Consider the following 19,686-nt stretch of genomic DNA (forward strand, 5'->3'; position numbering starts at 1 on the left):
CAAGTTGAGTTGTATTTGTGTTGTCAAAGTGTTAGAAGTAGAACACATTGCATTCAATCTTACAGGAGTGTCTATTTTTTTTTATTAGGTCACAATACAGTAAGGTTATCTTCAAATATTCTCCCGCCTATCTTACCAACTTCACACACCCTACCCTGTGGTGCAATGTGTGAAACTTATATGACTTAACCGTTTCTGTTTCAAACACAACTGTCAGTATGAAGCTTTCAGTGCAAAGCAGGGAAATGGATCATTCTTCTGTTGATAAGCACTTGTGTTTTTTCTCGTATGCTTTATCTATATGGATACACACGAGTGACGACACAGACGTCGTGATAAGAAACATTCTACATTTTCATACGTTTGGTGGATAAACAACCTCCTTGGAACATAATGGCCTTTTTGCTGATCTGACCAGAATAAAGGTTAGGTTTTATTCCTACGTTTTTACCATTTTTGATCTTGGAAAAACTTTTTGGGAAATCTTTTTATACAGTCTGTTAGAAAAGAAAACATTATTTGTCATGAGCATAAGGTCCATTTTCATTTAGTTTTGGCTAAATCAGTCAATCGATAAATGACCAAGTCTTATGTGTTTTTTATTCATATCGTTTAACATAAAGTTTAACTGAATCACAGGCTGTCCATCTAGAATGATCTGGTATGATTTGAAACACACATTTAGTATGGTGGCAACAGTTGTAAGTTTTGCAATTTTTTTTTTGATATTTGAAGAAAACTATGAGCGATATATTGTGGACCGGAAGTCTCTCACCTGCTTTCTGTTCAGTCCAGTGAATCACACATAGACGGGTGACTGGGTCTTGTGACTTGAACTATAAGAGTTGTACTGTGTGGCCATTTAAGGTCCACATTTAAGGCCCACAATGATATTTGTGATATTGGGCTATACAAATAAAACTGATTTGATTTGATTTTAGCTCTAACAATCTGACACTTGGTACAGATTTGGATGATAAATCAGGATTTTACTAAAATGTATTTGGAGTGAAAAATCATATGCTCATGTTTGTTCAAAGGTCGCCGCCTAAAAGACCACACTTTGAATCATCAGTCAGGATGCAACCGAGGAAGTGGCAATGCAAACACAGTCCTAACTTATAGTGAATGGAAATGTGTTGAGGACTGATGTGTAAAGTTAGCTCAATACCTTTTTAAATGGACTGCTTACTTTACGATAGAAAATCAGCACCAACATTATAACACAACCAAAAAACAGATGACAGATAAACACATTTAATCTGATAAACTCCTTTTAAGAGAATCAGTTCTTTGACGATCTTACTGTCTTTTCAACATGATTATTGTTTACTTGTGCTTTTTTTTTTCTTGTTCTTTATTTTGTTGCATACTGTATAAGATCATATACTATTTCTCTTTCATTCAACTTCCAATGCAGTCAGGAACACTTTTTTCAGGTCCCTTTTTAAGTCTTTCATTTTTATAGCCCTTCATTCATTTAGCAGAGTAGACATTTTGATTCTCCTCCCTGCTCAGTAACAGAGGGAGCAAGGTGTGCAAATGCATGCTATGGGAGCTCAGGTTATGTATATTGCCTCACTATTATGAAAAAAAGCTATAGAAAATAGCAGTCTTTTCATTGTACATCATTATACTGAGAGTTGAGCATCGACATAAGCATTGCGGGTAAGCCACCACATATTCAGATATAGTAGTTTTCTGTCTCTATCTTTTTTGTACAGAACAGGATTATGAGATACATTTTCATGTCCATGTTAAGATGATGCTGAACATGATCATAGCGACAGATGGCAGTAACGAATTTCAACAGTTTTTTTTTTTTTCATAAGGGAAATTAAAATGGAGGTACTAACTGGAATTATTGGGTCATACATTTACTGTCCAAAAAAATAATCCAGTGAGCAGTGTATTCTGTATCCAGTTAAGGTAGCTCAGAAGATGTTTAATGCTGTCGTCATGACCAAAATAGTCAGGGTGAGAGTTTTTTGTTGAGTCTGGATGAGTCCCTGTCCATTATTCCGTGAGTTAGCCGCTTTGGGCTTCTTGGTGGAGGAACGTGGACTTGCCGACGTGCTCGTGTGTGGGACGTAACTGTCAAATGTTGTGGAAGACGTCCACACAAACACCATGTGGTCCCCAGACTCATTCCCTCCTCTCTTGTCCTGATAAATTCCTGTCTCGAAATGAGCTGATTTGCCCTGGTAACTCGATGTCACCTCTGCAGTCCTGCTTGCAGGCGATTGCCCATCATCCCTTTCACCTCTGCTGTTAGACCAGTGTGGTGGTGACTCTGTGAACAGTGCAGAAGAGTGCCACTCCCTCCCTGCTGCCGTTGCCACATGGCTTTGCCCACAGACGGGCCTCGTATAGCAGGGACAGCCTAAGACGGTCGCATGGGTCTGCTCGGCCCATCTCTGCAGCCTCGTCATATTTTCTTCTTCTTCGCAAGCCCAAGGGTTATCTCCGAGGCTCACTACCTGCAGCCCCGTGAGCTTATCAAAGATCCCATCAGTCAACCAGTAGAAGCGGTTAGCGTGTAAGAACAAGTGAGCCAGCCTCGGCAGCCGGTCCAACGACCCGGGCAGGATCTGAGCCAGATAGTTGTGCGACAAGTCAATGGTCTCCAGGTTGTGCGGCATATTCGTGGGCACGGTCCAAAACCTGTTGTGACTGAGGTTTAGGGCTCGGAGGCTGGGCAAGGTGTTGTTGATGAAGACCACTCTCTCCAGTTCGTTGTTGGACAGGTCTAGTGCTTTGAGGTTCCAGTGGTAAGCCGTGTCGTTCTTGTCCAGCGAGCGTATGTGGTTCCCCGCCACTCTGATGTCCCACAGAGACCGCGGTAAGGCGGGGGGCAGGCCGTCCAGGCGATTGTAGGACAGGTCCAGGGTTCTCAGGTGGGCATAGTGGCTGAGTTGGCCGTCGAGATCCTGCAAACTGTTCAGAATAGTGTGATTTAAAAAAACAAATATATGTGTATGTGTATCTACAGTCAACTGAAATAAGCTACTTATACCACAACAATAAAAGGTCAACCAGTTTTCATTTAACTTATTTGTAAAAAAATAAGTTATTCTTTAAGATTTGCATAGATGCACTTGAAGTGCTTCCCCACTAAATTATGTATATATATATATATATTATTATAATCCTACGCCTTACGTTGCAAGCGTAAAGGCATTTAATACGACAACGGCCTGATGAACAAAAACCCGGCCTATCATCGATGATGCAGGTCCTGTAACCAGCAGAGAGAGAATGCTTACGTATTAAAGGAGAGGTTGAGAAAGTGGATGTTGTGCTGCAGACCGGGCGGTAGCTTGGTGAGGCCTCGCGAGGAGCAGTCCACCACGCGGTGTCCCCGGCTACAGGAGCACACAGCGGGGCAGATGGACACCACCCAGCCTCCCAGCAGCCCACACAGAAGCAGCAGGAGCAGGCAGAGCAGAGAGGCAGCCATGGTCAGGGCTCTACACACCTGATCAAGACGACAATGGCAGATTGAGTTGATTGTAGGCGAATACAATTATGAAAGTGCAAGGTTTACCATCCACATTTTCCATTTGTAATATGGTAACTGCAATATAGTTTCTTTCAATTTCATATATACTGTACATAGTATAACAGTTAATAGTGTATATTTTTCCGTAACATGCTACTGTATTAATTTCATAGCACAGCATTTCACGCCAGTATAAATGACTATTTATGTCACCTTTAGAAAAGTAATATCAAGGCAGTGACACAGAGTACAAACATGTTAGCCTCATTCACACATGCAGCCTTTCCTGGTAATTTACCGGCATTTTGCCAGGCAGGAGAGTCATGTGTGAATTGATTGTCATCATGCATAAAGTGAAGTTATATCCAGCCTAGCTCCACCTTCTTCTTCTTTGTTTTTAATGTGGCAGTGTAGACTCTACAATCCATATTACTGCCCCTGCTGGACATCTAGTGCCACCTATTTCCATTGGTGGCATGCTATATGTGAACAGGCATGAGGCAGGTATGTTCTGTAACGGAGCAGCGTGTATGAAAGGTCACATCACTGGTGGTTCAGGTATTCCCCGGAAATGAACTGGGAACTATGTGTGTGAAAGAAGCTCGGGTTGGTCAGTCCATCACTTTCCACCTGACTGAAATATTTTCGACCATCGGATCCATTGCCATTAACATTTATGGTCCCCAATCTGATCAGTCCTGAAAAAAAAACGTTTTGTCTAGTACCATCATGTGGTAAAGGTTTAACTTAATATGCATTCATGCTTCCTAGATGAATCCTACTGGTTTGCCCCAGTAATTTATAGGTTTAAATATCTGACGATCTAATGACTATAGCTTCAGTTGCACCTTTTGATTGTTAGCATATCAACCAGGGCAAACAGTACTTTTTTATTCAGTTTTAATAATGTCCTTGTGAGAATGTTACAACACCGATCACAGCACTTAAAGTTGTAATCGGTTTCTTTCCAAACCAAACATTATTGACTGTATTAAGTCAGTGTATTGGCAGTTCTTACCTGCTGAACGCTTTCTCTGAGTGTTCTGATTCAAACATTGTGACCCAGAGGTTATGAGAAGTGCAGACAGAGTTGGTCATATCACCATTGTTTTAACTCAATGTTTGATAGATAGGAACTTAAAAGGCAATAAATAAGATAGATCGATTAATGCGACAGATTACATCTTTAACTTAGAAACCACTGTGGACATCCTCAGCAGTACAATTTAAGATGAAGGAAAAAAAGGTTGAACCACAATTGTGTTTTGGAATGTTGGAAACACCGATTCTAAGCTGTGTGGCTTTTTTATAACATGACTACAACATGTAGATAGCTGCCCGGTCAGCAAGCCCAAGATTTTAACTGTTTATTGTATCAACACAGATCGTTCCGTTTCTATTTAGCCGTCACACATGCTCAGTTCTTGACGTACTCACACTGTAAGAACCAAAGTGTTCACCGAACTTCAACTGCAATCTCAATCAATTCGTTTGAGACTTTTATTCTGAAGCACCGAGATGAGTTTATGAGTAATGTATGAGCCATGTATCTCCATGTAATACTACTGATAGCATGTTGTGCTAGCTTGTAACAGTTTAAGAACAATTGGACTTCAGCTTTCTGTCCATGATGCAGTGTATACTAAACACACTATGAGTGCAAACTAGCTTGAAGCTGTGCCAGTTGGACTGGATGCTCCGAGTGCTGCAGTGAGACCTCGTTCATTCAGGACCATATCACAGGCAACTGCAGTTTGTTTCTTAGCCTATCTGAGCTGTCTCTCTTGTGTTTTCAAAGACAAGCATTTTGGGACACAGTCTTGAAATGCGTTCCAGAAATGTCCTCACACACAGTTGAATGATTGGGTGATGATGGCAGTTGATGCACTGCTGAGATTGTACATTACATCGTTAAATTGCTGTTTCCCATGGAAAAATTCAAAAAAGCAGAAATCTGACAGCAATGAGTGACTTCCCTGTTAGCCAGCACTCCATTACACTGATTCAGAATGGAAGGACTCGCTGCCCTTCCCATTAGGTTGAAGAATGCGTTGTATGATTTTCCCTTATGTTTTGTTATTTTCGATTCACTCACCTTATTCTTTCTAGTGTCGGTCTATCATCTCCCCTTGTCTGCTGTTGTCGTTGTTTTCTCCTCCGCCTACAGCTGCAGTTGCTTTTTTCCCCCTTGCTTTATTGATTGACTGCTGTTTGAAATACGTGTCTCGAGCTCTTATTTCTTGCTATAGTGGATGATGCGACACTAAACATGCTGCCTGCTAGTTCAGGCCCCCGTCCTGCTCGGGCTGCAGCTGGAGGTGTGGGGAAGGAAAAGGAGAGATGCATAAAGGAGAGAGGGAGGGAGAGAGAGGGGGGAGGGAGGGAGAGACAGAGCGAGAGAGAGAGACTTGCAGCAGCTAGCGAGCCAGCCCACTCTGCTGCTGATGAGGCAAGCAAAGAGCTGGAATGGTGTCTGTGTGCTGACAGCAGCAGGCTTCATAGCACTGAACAGTGCGGTTCGGTTTGCTTCGGCCGTGCTGAACCAAACTGGGCTGCTCACTGGAAACAAGGAATACCTGTCTGTCTGTCTGTCTGTCTGTCTGTCCGAATCTATTGTATTTATCAACCTTATAAAGTCATGCTATGTAAATATCAGAATCTTGATTAATGCAGTTTTAAGTTATGGTGCAGTGGTGTTTTTTCAAGCACTAATGTGTGACAGCTTCATAGTGATCATATGTGATCATTGATTTCATTGCCTATTGTTGACAGCATTGAAGTGGCCAAAAGTCAGCTTAATTATCTTAGGCCACCAGATAGCTACAATTTGAAAGCAAATCTGACAAACGCTTACATCTAATGTGAAAAAACTATATTTGTCTCAAAGTAGCAAATGGTTTTAACCTGTTTGGTTACCTCTTGGCACTTGGCCATGGTAATAGAATCAGAATGTAAACAGAGGGCTGAATAACTGCAATCTAGTTATTTACACTGTCCTTGGTGTCTGCTCAGTATTTTAAAACTAACTTCAGGCAACCAGTTAATGTACAGCTGTAGAATATCTTGGTGGGTTTTCTTTCTAATCCGACATAAAAAACCTCCACCACCCAGGGACATGTGACATTTCACAAGGCTTTTATTCTTTGCTTAGCATTTGGAACTCTTTTCAGATAGCCTACAGCAAAATAAACACAAAACATATACAGTATAAAACATACATTTACAGAAATGATTTCACAAATAACTTTTTTCACAAAAGCGAGATTATCAGGATTATTACCAGTTTGCAGAGAAACATGACCAAACAACAAGATGTTATATAACTAATGCCTCGTTTCCATCGAGCGGCGCTGCTAGGGTCAGCTCAGTTAAGCTAGATCTGGCACCAGACAGCAGGGTAGTACTTGTAAAACTAGTGGTGGCTGGTATTACATGTACGGTGCCCACCATCTTTACCCCAAACTGCTCCAGGGGTGCTGCATAATGGCTGACCCTGCACCAAAAAAATTGCCGTTTATCTACCTATCATAGATTCACAGATTTGCTGTTCCATTCGTTTGCATAGTTCATCTCAATGTGTTTTGTCATCTTACCACGACTCATATGAGTAGTCCATTTCTGTTTTTTAAGTGTAATATTCAGCAGTAACTGCAGCTGGGGGAGTTTGAGCGTGCTGAGCCTGGGGAAGATGGGCTGTGTGATTGGCAGTCTTGTAGCCTGTAATTTATGTTTTATGATGTTGGTGACCACACACTAGAAGATGTTTTTCACATTACTCTGCAGAAAGTTATGGAATTAGACAAACAAATATGTTGACTTAACATGTCAGGTGGAATGACTAACTTATATATAAGTTGCAACACTTCCTTTTCTAAACATCACATCCAAGCTGAGTAGACAATGCAATAGTTAGCCCATGATATTAATAGCTATGAGTCATATGTATAACATTAGCCTGCCCATGTTACCGAAAGTAATGCTTTTTGTTCTCGCCAACAAACTTCCTTCTGCTTTTTTGCTCAAACACTGGTAGGCAAGGGTAGCGTTAGCCTGCCTCAGCTGACAGTAGAAAGAAATTACTTTACAACATCACTCAACTGCATCATAGAGGGAAACTCTATAATGTGGCACCGTGATGAGCAACCTTTGCCCATTTGTACATAAAAAATGCACGCAAAGCTACAGGAACGGTTTGGAGAGTGAGGCAGAAAAGCTTAAAATGTTGAACTACTCCTTTAAGGTTTCCCAAGTCCATCATGTAGTTGTACCGTAGCATTTTCCACAAGTCCAGGATAGAGTAGGGGGACTTGTAGAATGGTCTTAACTGAGTTTCACAAACTCTGAATCTGTGGACAGTGAGTTGATTGCTTGCTCAGAGCACACTGAGACAAAGTTCTCAACAGTATCTGAAGTGTCTCCTGTGCCATTCTTTTCAGATACAACTCCAGCAGTCACATTGGCTTCTTGTACACCCTTGCCATTCAACTCTTGACCAAATGTAGTACCTGATGCCATGTCCTGTAACTCCTCTTCCATCTCTGGAAGCAAGGACAGCCTTTTGGACAGCCTCTGAGGCAGGAAGCTGGAGAGAGAAATGAGGTTAGGTGACCTGAATGTTACCTGGCCATCGTCACCAGCTCCACCTTCTAGAAACGGAGAAGGACCGGCCCAGTCCGCAGTTGTTATCTGCTGCCTCTGAAGCCTTCGTTTCTTTACATAGATGATGAGAAACCCTACCATCATCAATACTAAGGCTCCACCTATCAGACCTGCCACTGCTTTACCATGGTGTGTTCCTTTGGTAGCCATGTTTTTGTCTTGGGGAACTGGGTTTTTCTTTGCCTTGGTCGTGGGAAACAATGCTGTCTTTGAAGTGGCCGTTGAGGTTTTGTACGACCCAGGGTGCTGTGTTGTAGGTGGTGGGCCGGTGAATGGGCTCTTACTCGTAGACTTGTGATCGACAGGCTTGCTGAATGTGGTTGTAGTAGAGATGAGGTGTGTTGTCTGTGCTGGACCTTTAGATGGATGGCTCATATCATCACTAGTGAATGGAAAGGTTGAGGTCTGTCCTGTGCCACTGCTTTTGCTGGTGCTGTATAGTACTGGAGTTGTTGTGGTCGGGTTGCTGGTTTGACTGGTTACCACCTTATTCCCTGATGTTGTTGTGTCTCTAAATTGTCCTTCTGTCGTGGACTTCTCGCCGTCCGTTGAGCTGTTCGACCGAGAAGTTATAGAATCATTTGGAGCTGCCTTTGTTTGAATATTTGGTAGGAATGTCTTCAAATGCATTGTTGGAGTTGTCGGCAGGGAATGTTGACTGCTAGGATTTGTAGTTCTTTCCACCGTCCGGCTTGAGACCTCTGAGAGAGGATTTAAGCTGGATGCCTCATGAGTGGTCATCGAATCAGTGAAGTTTTTCTTCTGGCCAGATGCCACTGTGCTGCTGCTGGCTGTCAGTGGCAGCAGCCATAGGAACACCAGGCTTGCGAAATCAATGGTCATTTTTTTCTTTCAGTCTTCTGGTGTGTTGCTGTGTCTTAATGGCTACAAAAGAAGAAGTTATTTGATGAGAGACGCACAGCAGATAATCTGAAGCAATGATGGAAAAAAAAACTGTCAAAGATAGTTTTAGCAAAAGGCGATAGTGTTGTGAAATATAACTTTGTGTTGCGTTGTTTCCTCAAAAAAAGCAACTCTAAATAGGCCTATGTTTTGAAGGGTACATACTGGATTTCTGAGCTACAGTTAACAGTTTAATCTGACTTGCATTTATCTCTCCACTGGTCTTTGATTCCTTTTTACAGTATTGGAGTACATTCAACTACAGCAGGTTTTTAGTTTGATACACAAAGAAAGAGCTTTTCTATCAACTTCGTCATTATCATTTCTCCATCACAGCGTCAAGGGGTTTTACTTGTTATCGTCCATCCATTGTGATTGTTTTCTGTATATAGTTTTCATCAAGAGCTGTTATAATATATTTTGAGTTGACACTTGTCCCAATTTGTCTAAAGCACTCGAAAAAGTAGGTGAACCTAAGGCCACATTAATAATTCCAAAGAACAAAATGTACTTACCAATTTCTTCATGCAGATGGCCTCTGTTACTTGGTACCTTTGTCTTTTCAGAGTGTATTCAAAGTAGAATAGTTGTAAGATATAATGCTGCTGCCTGTCACTTGAATGAAAGCAGGAACTAGAGGCAAAGATAGCTTCTCTTGCTTCTTGAGACTGATTCTTGTCTCACAGGAAGTATGACAGGGTAAACTGATGACTACCCTTTGCATTCTTGTTGATGTGTGATTTCATGTTCACACCAAAGAAAAAGATCAACATTCTTTGGTAATAGCAAAGTCAGATAGAAAATAAGAAAGCATATATATTTTTTCTATTGGCATTTTTCATGCTTTATTTACAGATGGAGAGACAGAAGGGGTAGAGAGGGGAATGACATGCAGGAACACATATTGCTATTATCCATACTTCAGGCTTATTTCTTCTTATTTCTTCCGTAAATGTTTGCACCACTACTCCTCTTGCACCGTTGCATGCAGAAACGCAAAAGTGTAGCAGAATGTATCACCACCGGGAATGATGGGCTATTACTTTCCTAAGCAACCCTCCAGAAGGTGGCACTGTTCTTCAGCCCCAAAGATAAACTGGATGTTCAGCCTATCATCACCAAATTTGGTAATGCAGCCTAAGTGGACTGACCTTCACATGTGTATTCAATTTCAGTGAAATGGCTAAAGAAACATGGCCGCCATTGACCAAAACGTCTTCACAAGTGTGGGACGTAGCTAGTAACTTGCAGTAGCTATTTGCCCAACTGTCCAATCATCACCAAACTTGGTACTCGTCTTCAGCACGAAGCATTTTGGGCCTGCCCAACAGGGGTCTATTCAACGTTTTCACGAAATGTTCTAGTTCAACTATACACCAAGAAACCAATAGAAATACACGGATAGTGGCTAAGATTATGAAGATTGATTTATTGATACAATGCAAAAACAAATGTATTTAAAATCATACATTTTTACAGGCACTTTACCATGTACATAGGAGTTATGAAAAAACATCAATATTAGAAAGTTTTCAGTACAGACAAGACATATGCTGCTCAACTGACAGAAGCAATGTTTTACATAGATTTATTAATACAACAAGGGCATAATATCCACCTTTCTCACCATCATTTCAATATGGCTCTGGCAACACATGAGGTCCCCTGTCGTGAGCTGTAGGATAAGATATTGGGATACTTTGTGTGGATCTACTTTCTTGAATTATTGTGTTCACGCTCAGTTATGATGTAAAACAATAAGAATTGAGCCAAATCATGCAGTCTTAAAGAAAATGTTGAATATGTTAAGATAGTTTGTAAAAATATATGTAATAGATCAGTGGTTTTCAAACTGGGGATGAATATGTTAAAAAAAAAAATTTAGTTTGTTTTTTATATTAAGATCACGGCATAGCTGGACAAGAGTTCTTCTGCTTCGTTCCTCTCACTGCATTTAAATGCATTCATTATATTACAGAGAAATGGGTCTCGTTAAAGAAAAAGAGCACCAAGCCCAACCCAGAGGACCCTGCATACATTTTTTTATTTTAAATTAATATTTTAATTGAAAATCCATGTGTCTTTCTTCAATAGCTTCTAATTCATCAGACCCAGTGTCTCCAAATTATTTGTTCACACAAAATTCCTCATATTTAGCGTCTTAATTTTCCTCTCAAAGTGCACCAGATTCATGCATTTCACTTTAAAAAGGTGAAAAAAAATCTCCCGGGGGGGCATACTTCTCCACTGGCTACTATTTTCCTCCATCAGGACATTGAAGGCTTTAGCGAAAAAACACTGGCTCTGTAAATGACATTTAACTAGTCAATAATTTGGGCAAGTCTGTCTGCCTATCTTTCTCACTCCACTGCACACTCAGTCACTACTATCCAGGGTTGCCGCGGATCTTGAAAAGCATTAAAAGTCATTAAATTTAAGTTTCAATATTCAAGGCCTTAAATGTCTTAAAAAGTCTGGAATTATTGGGTGGGCGGCATTAAATTTAATCGGGGGCAGAATTAATGAGCTTGCCTTATTTGTTTCTTTCTAGTTTTCTAGTTTAATTATATTTCTATGTTTTTATTTTATCGGTGTTTTATATAGCCTACTTCAAAGATATCCGGCAAGTCCGACACAGGCTACACTAGAGGCAGTACGGCTGTGTTAGGCTGGGTACCGCATTTAAAACGTAGAAGAGGAATGTGTGTTCCCTGCTTTCGAATTTGTAGTCGGCCGCGGTAGAGCAAAAAAGGAGAGAACGACGCGGCGGAATGCATGCCAAGCTATTATAAATTCAGTGAGAGGTGGAGGGAGGACGACAAATACCGTGGCTGGCTTTTTTCACCCCACGACCGCGACCACACGCTGCTTGTAGGTGCGCAACCACCCGCCCGCTGATGATATAGGGTAGGCTACTGACGCAAATCACACAACACGTTGGTTGTGTTTAGTAGGCTAAACATGTTTATTTAGGCTATCTATATTTATTAATAGACGTTCATTCAGCTCATTCAGGTCATGGAGTGAGACGCGGGTCTCTATCACACTGCTTGTCTCTCTTTTTTCTGTCACTTTCTTTCTCTCCACTCTGCACTCCCTTTCTAACAGCTAGATAAAAACTATTGCCGATCCTCCCATCAATCGCAGATAGTAGCATACGTTTCCTTTGCCAATCGGTACAACCCTGATACCCGCGGTTTATTAACCTGAATGCCTGCAACAATACTGTATGAAGAAAAAATTACTTTGCGCATATTAGGTCTCGTGAGCATGGATGTAAATCTACAGTTGGCCAACATACACATACGATTTTGAAATTGCAAAAACCTCCCTTGACCTGTGGAACCAATTTTTAAATAGTGTCTGCCATAAGTTCGGAAAAAGAAAGTTAATGGACTAAGTTTGTTATTTATTGAATAAGGAATTAAAATATGAAGAACATTCGGATTATTCTTCCCCAAAAAATATCCCATTTTTAATTTATAGCCTAATTAAAATATTGTGTGCCGCACCTAACACGTATTTTCTACATTGATTAAACTCTTCTTGTTACTCGATTAATCAGAAAATGTAAACCAATTGATACAGAGATCTATAATTGGTTGAAAAGGTGGGAATGATTGGTTTTCAGGTTGCCTTTACAGTGATCTCTAACGCGCCCCACACACATCCTACCTCTACTGCGCGTCTACCTCGCGTCTGCGTCTGACCTTTTGTCACAGACTGTGAAATCAACGTAGAGCGAGCACACATCCAACCTCAGACGCACTGCTGAGGCGCGTCGGAGGCACGTCTGCAGCGACGCTCCCCTTCACCTCAGGAGGCTCGCCTATTTTTTTCTGAGAGCAGCGCGTCTCTCTCGCGTCTCTGTGCTTTAACTGATAGAGAAATACTCTGCTGACAGTCATACCAGCAGCATTCACTCTAGTTACACGTTTACCCGGTGTGTTTATTTCAAAATAAAACATCCCTCAGTCGTATACGCGAATAATCCCTTTATTTCACGATTTAATTGTGCAATCAAAATCCGAGGGATTTAAAACCTAATTTTCAATTAGTTCTGGCATTTCATTTTTGGATAAATGACACATATAGAGATCCAATATAGTGAAGAAATAAAAAAGATCATGATGAGCGCAACAGTTTTCCGTTGCTCTATCTGTGTCTACGGCCTTCTTCTTCCCCGACCACACCCCCCTCTCTCTCTCCCGTATAAATCAGTAAAGTGATTTTTGAAATACTCTGCTGAGTCATATTGACTTCATACTGGCAGCTTTCGCTGTAGTTTCACCATTTCCTGGTGTGTCCCCTTCAAAATAAAACTTCCAACAAGCGAAAATATGGCAAAAAAAAGAAAAAAAATGGCAATGGGGCGCACGGATTACTGTCCAGACTCAATATAAATCATATGCATCATAGATGACATGAAAGAACTTCATTTTTAATGGGAATTATCTATGAAAACTCTATGTAGAAAGATAGGGCTTTTAGAAGCAGCGCTGCAGCAGCAGCTGCTGAGACGTTGCATGTGTGTCCGAGAAAAGTCCGAGAGAGGCAGCAGTAAGGTAACGCGACGCGCTCCAGAGGTAGACGCAGGATGTGTGTGGGGCGCGTTATACTTGTGTGAAAGTTTGTGAACCCCTTGAGCCCTTTGGAATTTTATTTATTTTAACCATTATTAATTCATTTTTATCAATACCAGTATTTCTTATATGATATAGCAGATGTTTGTTTATCAATTCAACATTTTTCTTTTCCAGAAATCATTTGTTAAAACAGATAAAACAAATTATTTGACAAATGTTGTATGTGCAAAAGTTTGTGAACCCTGAGCTGCATTGCTTAAATCGAGCAGGTTGACACAATCAGGTGGGCCAAATCGAGTGATGAAATAGACCAATGTAGTGATTTAGGGCGACTGTGGCTCAGGTGGTTAAGCGGGTCGGCCAACGATCCAAGGGCTGGCGGTTCGATCCCCGCCCGGCCACCTGTGTCATGGTTGTTGTGTCCTTGGGCAAGACACTTCACCCACCCTGCCTTGTGTGAATGTGTATGATTTCTGTGTGTTTGAGGTGGTGGTCGGAGGGGCCGATGGCACAGAATGGCAGCCTCGCTTCCGTCAGTCTGCCCCAGGGCAGCTGTGGCTACTATCGTAGTTTACCACCACTGGTATGACTGTGTGTGAACGAATTGAACCTGGAACCCTGTAAAGCGCTTTGAGTCAACAACATCGAAATAAAGCGCTATATAAATCCAATCAATTATTAGTGAGAGAAAAACAAACACCTGTTATTTCATATAAAAAAATACTGGTATTGATAAAAATGAATTAATAATGGTAAACATAAATCAAATTCCAAAAGGCTCAAGGGGTTCACAAACTTTCACACAGCACTGTATGTATTTGATGGTAAATGCAGGGGGACATTGTCTTCATTCAGACTGCTGAACATTTTTTATTTTCTGTAATTAGACAGCAGTTGTTAGCTAAAGTGCATTGAATATTTGTTAGTCGGATTTAATGCAACCCTTTACGTAGTATACTGTAGTGTAGTTTGTCGATTTCTGTTACCGCGGTATTGGTATTATTTTTTCATTTTAGAGGTCTTAAAAAGGTCTTAAATGTCTTTAAATTTGAACTTTAAAAATGTGCAGATACCATGCTACTATCCATGCTTAAAGGAAGAAGGATTAAAACTCTGGGTTAAGATGCTAAAATGTATTAAAAAATGTGTTTAAAAACGCACAAAAATGTTTAGAATGTTTCAAAAATATGTTTAAATTTGTAAAATAATTAAAAGATCTTTCAAAACAAGCAGGGATTTAGAAAAAAAATGTTTGGGGGGAGGGGGCTCCGCTGAAATTTGCTCTCTGAGGGGGGGCTCACTCTCTCACACTTTGAAAACCCCTGTAATAGATCATAAAAGATATTTGAAAGTTATTAACTTAATTCCTGAAAAACATTTCATAAAAAAATTTACACTTTTCTCTTTTTGAAATATTCATCATTCTTGTTGCAATAAATTGGTCAAGAAGACCTCTTGGTTGCATTACTTTTGACCAAAGTAAGTAGAATGGTGTTGTTCACTACAGTCAGCAGCACTATTCATCTACAAATACATATTTTGAACAAATCCTAATCAGATTGAGACTGTATATTACCAGATTTATAACAGTCGAGATATCTGGCTGCTTTTCATGAGTTTAGACGGTTCCCAGGCAGCCCCTACATTTTTTTTTTTTTTTTTTTTTAAGATATTTTTTGGGCATTTTTTTATTGATAGTGCAGAGAGACAGAGGTGAAATGGGGCAGAGAGGGGAGTGACATGCAGAGAACAACCGCGGGCGGGAATCGAACCCGGGTCTGCTGCTAGGCCCGGCCCGGGAGGGGGACGCCTTACCAACTGAGCTAAAGGCGCCCCCAGCCCCTACATTTTTAATGAAGTTGAACTAAAATTATTTTAGGTAAACTAAGCTGAAACGAACACAAATGAAACATGCCAAGTTATAACACAATGGTGAACCGACTGGTTGCCGTTTGTCTTGAGTTGGGTTACCAAGTTGGGGTTTACCTCCTCACACAACAAGGGGCATGTCCTCTAGATCCCTGGGAACCTCCAGACAGGAGTCCCTGGAGCTGGAGCTCTGCATCTGATTCTCTTCAGGATTAAAGGCCATCGCCGTGGCCCCTTCCTCCACTTCTTCCCAAGCTGTCTCACTCGCCTCTGGTGTTTCAGCGTGCCTCTCTTCTTCCATCCTGCGGTCTTCTCTCACCTCCTCGAGCATGACACTAGCATCACACGGACCAACCAGTCCCTCGATCTCCGGCTGGTCCGTGCCCCAGTAGCCTGCACCGCTTACCAGGTCCATGTTGGAGCGTGAGGTTCGAGGGAGATGAACTCGGTGCTGAAGTTGGTAGACCTGGCATGCCAAGACCACAGTGACCACCAGCAGACAGACAATCAGCCCCCCTGCTGAACCTAGAGCTATCAGACCCATCTCTGTGTCAATCAGGCAGTCAGCACGAGTGCCATTGGAATCCGTATCGGGAGAGTTTGTGTGGGCAATGGTAGTAGTGAGGCTGGGCTCCACGGCAGAGGTTGAGCTTCCAGCTAGATCTGGCTGCATGGTTGATTTGTCTGCATCAGTAAGACAGAACGGCAGCTGGCTGAGCAGGAGAAACAGCCAGAGAGAAGTCATTGTGCCCACCATTGCACCCTGAAATGAAATAATTTAGAATTTTAGGAAGAGTAATTCCAATTTTGAATGTAAACTTTTTGCATAACTTACAGCATGCTAAACTGTGTAAGGTGAATTCAAATGTACTTTATATCTCCATGCCCCGATGAAGCTAATACTCAAATACTTACATACGTGCTATTGCGGGGGGAAAAATACCAAAGAGTTGATGTTGCAATCAAGTTAGATAAAGTTAATTAAAGTATTTAGTACTTTTAATGTGATCAGAAAGACGCAGTATGATCTTGTATTAACAATACTTACGTATGTGGAGGTCTTAGTTTGGGGGAAGGAGTGAGACACCTGCTGCAGTCGGAGTCTTGAGACACTCTGAACTCACTTCCTGACCCCCGTTCTGGGCTTTTTTTGCGCTCCAGTTATTTTAGGGCCTTTGGTTTTATACCACAGACCCCAAAGAGCTCTGATGAGAAAAGAGAAACAAAAAAAATGAATGCAGTTTTCTCATGAACCAAATGGCTCTAATTAGTGACATGCTACGATGTATTTTAGGCAGGCTCACGTTACCTAAACCACAAACACAAAACAACTGCAAACACGAGGCCTGCATTTGACTTTGACATCTGATCCCCCTTTCTTTAGGTTCAAAACAGGCCAGATCAACGGTGACCTGCTCATCTACCATGTCCTCCTCACCCTCAAACCCTACTATGCTAAACCCTACGAGATAGTAGTGGACTTAACTCATGTCGGACCCAGCAACCGCTTCAAGACCGACTTCCTCTCCAAGTGGTTTGTGGTCTTTCCTGGCTTTGCCTACGAGAACGTGGCAGCGGTGTATGTTTACAACTGCAACACCTGGGTGAGAGAGTACACCAAGTACCACGAGCGGCTCCTGACGGGACTGAAAGGCAGCAAACGCCTCCAGTTCATCGACTCTCCGGCCAAGCTGGCCGAGCACATCGAACCCGACCAACAGAAGCTGCCCGCGGCCACGCTGACCCTCGAGGAAGACCTCAAAGTCTTCCACAATGCCCTGAAGCTGGCCCACAAAGACACCAAGGTCTCAATAAAGGTGAGGACCAAACCATGGCAGTTTGTATTAGGAGGTGCTGAAAACTTTGTCTGAAAGGGGATAAGTTTAGCAAAGGTTAGTCATATTATATGGAGAATGGTTTGGGTCACCTACAACAGTATGTGTGTTTGCTCATCAGGTGGGTTCCACGGCAGTTCAGGTGACCTCAGCCGAGCGTACCCGGGTCCTCGGCCAGCCCGTGTTCCTCAACGACGTCTACTACGCCTCGGAGATCGAAGAGATTTGCCTCGTGGATGAGAGTCAGTTCACCCTGACCATGGCCAACCAGGGCACACCCCTCACGTTCATGCACCAGGAGTGTGACGCCATAGTCCAGTCCATCATCCACATCAGGACCCGCTGGGAGCTGTCGCAGCCCGACTCCATCCCACAGCACACCAAGATCAGACCCAAAGATGTCCCTGGCACCCTACTCAACATCGCTCTACTCAACCTGGGCAGCTCTGACCCCAGCCTCAGGTCAGTCCTGAGGTGCATTTTTTACACTTATTCTAGCAACATTCTGACCTAGAAAAACACCGTAGTCCTACCAGCTTTTTTTTCCAATATGCCTTAACACTTTGTACTTGTCCATCTCGCATCCAGGTCTGCAGCATACAATCTGTTGTGTGCTTTGACCTGCACCTTCAACCTAAAGATAGAGGGCCAGCTGCTGGAGACCTCTGGCCTCTGCATCCCAGCCAACAACACCCTCTTCATAGTATCCATCAGCAAGACCCTGGCTGCCAACGAGCCCCATCTGACACTAGAGTTTCTGGAGGAGTGCATCTCAGGCTTCAGCAAGTCCAGTAAGTCTAGCTAAACAGAGCTGAACCTTGCAGACACACTTTATAACTCGTAACCCCTAACAATTATATTACTCTCTTGTTTTTCTGAATCTAATATACATTTGTGCTCATATATGGGTTTCTTTACATCTGCTGCTCCATTGAAAAGAAGGTTCAGCAAGTCGTGTTTGTACATGACTTCATAAAAGATGTGTTGTCAGGGCTGGCAGGTGTAAGTATGGTGTATTGTATGTGTTAAAAATGCTCCTACATTATGCGACCAATAGCTTAATGTCTTTAGACTCTGTGGACTTTCAAACTTGACACTATAGAACTGTTTTCACATCCTGAGTACAGTATGTCTCATTCGAAGTCAACTGATCTTCATTTGAAACCATTGGTGAGAGGCCCTTTAATCATAGATGGCGCTACCTTATCAATACAAACAGATCTCAGTAGTATACTGTAAGTCGCAGACTCAAGAGAAATCTCTTAATTTCTCTCTCTAATTGAACCATTGACACAACAATGAACTTTGCTGTTTTTCTATTTATTATAAATTAAAATAGTGTGTGTGTGCGTGCGTGCGTGTGTGCGTGCGTGTGTGTATTTATTAGGGGTGTGAACGTTTACAAAAATGTCTAACCGTGTACACGACGGAATTTTTTTCGTGTACACGGTTAACCGTGGCGTCATTGTCTTCGCGTGCCCGCCGTCCTGTAGGCGCGCGCACACACACATACGCGTTCGTTCGCCTGTAAACACACAGTTGAAATGAACTACGCTCGTTTACACACCTCTTATAATAGGTCCATGGCACAAACACAAACACACACGCGTTCGCCTGACATGTGCGCCGTCATTATCGCGCTTCATTAATTTCCTGATTAATATAGCCTGTCGCTTTCTACATGTCCACGTTCATGCAGGTTGAACAGGTGTTATAAAGTTCGGGCTACTTACGAGCTTAGTTCACGTCAACCGAGTAACTTTAATCTTTAGGTTATCTTTCATCACTCTTCCGTGGCTGTGAGTCGAGCACCGGCACGGCGACTCCCCGTGTGTGTGTGTGTGTGTGTGCCGATACACACACTCACACACTCGCCGAGGGACAGACCGATTCGGCAGACTAGCTTTTATCATCCCCAATTAGTTTAGGCCTACTAGTGATGTAAAATCAATAAATGTGTGTCTCCAGAACATATTTAAAAACTTTGAAAAAAAGAAAATTTTAAATTTGAAGATTTTTTTTTAAACGGTTTTCGTTTATTGATTTTTCCTAAACGGTTATGATTTACTAAACGGTTACACGTGTACACGTGCACACCCCTAGTATTTAATGAGTGTTATTTTGTATTGCAGGTATCGAGCTGAAGCATCTCTGCCTTGAGTACATGACACCCTGGCTGCTCAACCTGGTTCGCTTCTGTAAGCACAACGACGACGCCAAGCGCCAGCGTGTGTCCGCCATTTTGGACAAACTCATCACCATGACAATCAATGAGAAGCAGATGTACCCCTCTATTCAGGCCAAGATCTGGGGCAGCTTAGGCCAGGTGAGT

The 19,686-nt window shown here is 42.1% G+C and overlaps 2 protein-coding genes across 6 annotated transcripts in view; one reads left to right on the forward strand and one right to left on the reverse strand.

The window, feature by feature from the left end:
• The window catches only part of nf1a (neurofibromin 1a), a 101,752-nt gene that overhangs the window by 59,328 nt on the left and 22,738 nt on the right, over positions 1 to 19,686 (forward strand). For all 5 annotated transcript variants that reach the window (XM_080024921.1, XM_080024917.1, XM_080024919.1 and 2 more), the window contains 4 exons: positions 16,904 to 17,336; positions 17,476 to 17,816; positions 17,943 to 18,145; positions 19,487 to 19,680. In XM_080024921.1, coding sequence (XP_079881047.1) covers positions 16,904 to 17,336; positions 17,476 to 17,816; positions 17,943 to 18,145; positions 19,487 to 19,680 — 1,171 coding nt within the window. The remainder of the gene's footprint in view (positions 1 to 16,903; positions 17,337 to 17,475; positions 17,817 to 17,942; positions 18,146 to 19,486; positions 19,681 to 19,686) is intronic.
• LOC307271249 (oligodendrocyte-myelin glycoprotein-like) lies at positions 1,935 to 5,701 on the reverse strand (the record flags this gene model as incomplete). The annotated part of the gene is made up of 3 exons (XM_080053660.1): positions 5,598 to 5,701; positions 3,267 to 3,478; positions 1,935 to 2,937 (listed from the first exon to the last, which is right to left on the reverse strand). Exons 2-3 carry the CDS (start codon positions 3,458 to 3,460, stop codon positions 1,935 to 1,937), a joined length of 1,197 nt encoding a protein of 398 aa, XP_079909786.1. The 5' UTR covers positions 3,461 to 3,478; positions 5,598 to 5,701.

Source organism: Ammodytes marinus (genome assembly GCF_949987685.1).
Source record: "Ammodytes marinus genome assembly, chromosome: 3".
Taxonomy (NCBI): Eukaryota; Metazoa; Chordata; class Actinopteri; order Uranoscopiformes; family Ammodytidae; genus Ammodytes; species Ammodytes marinus.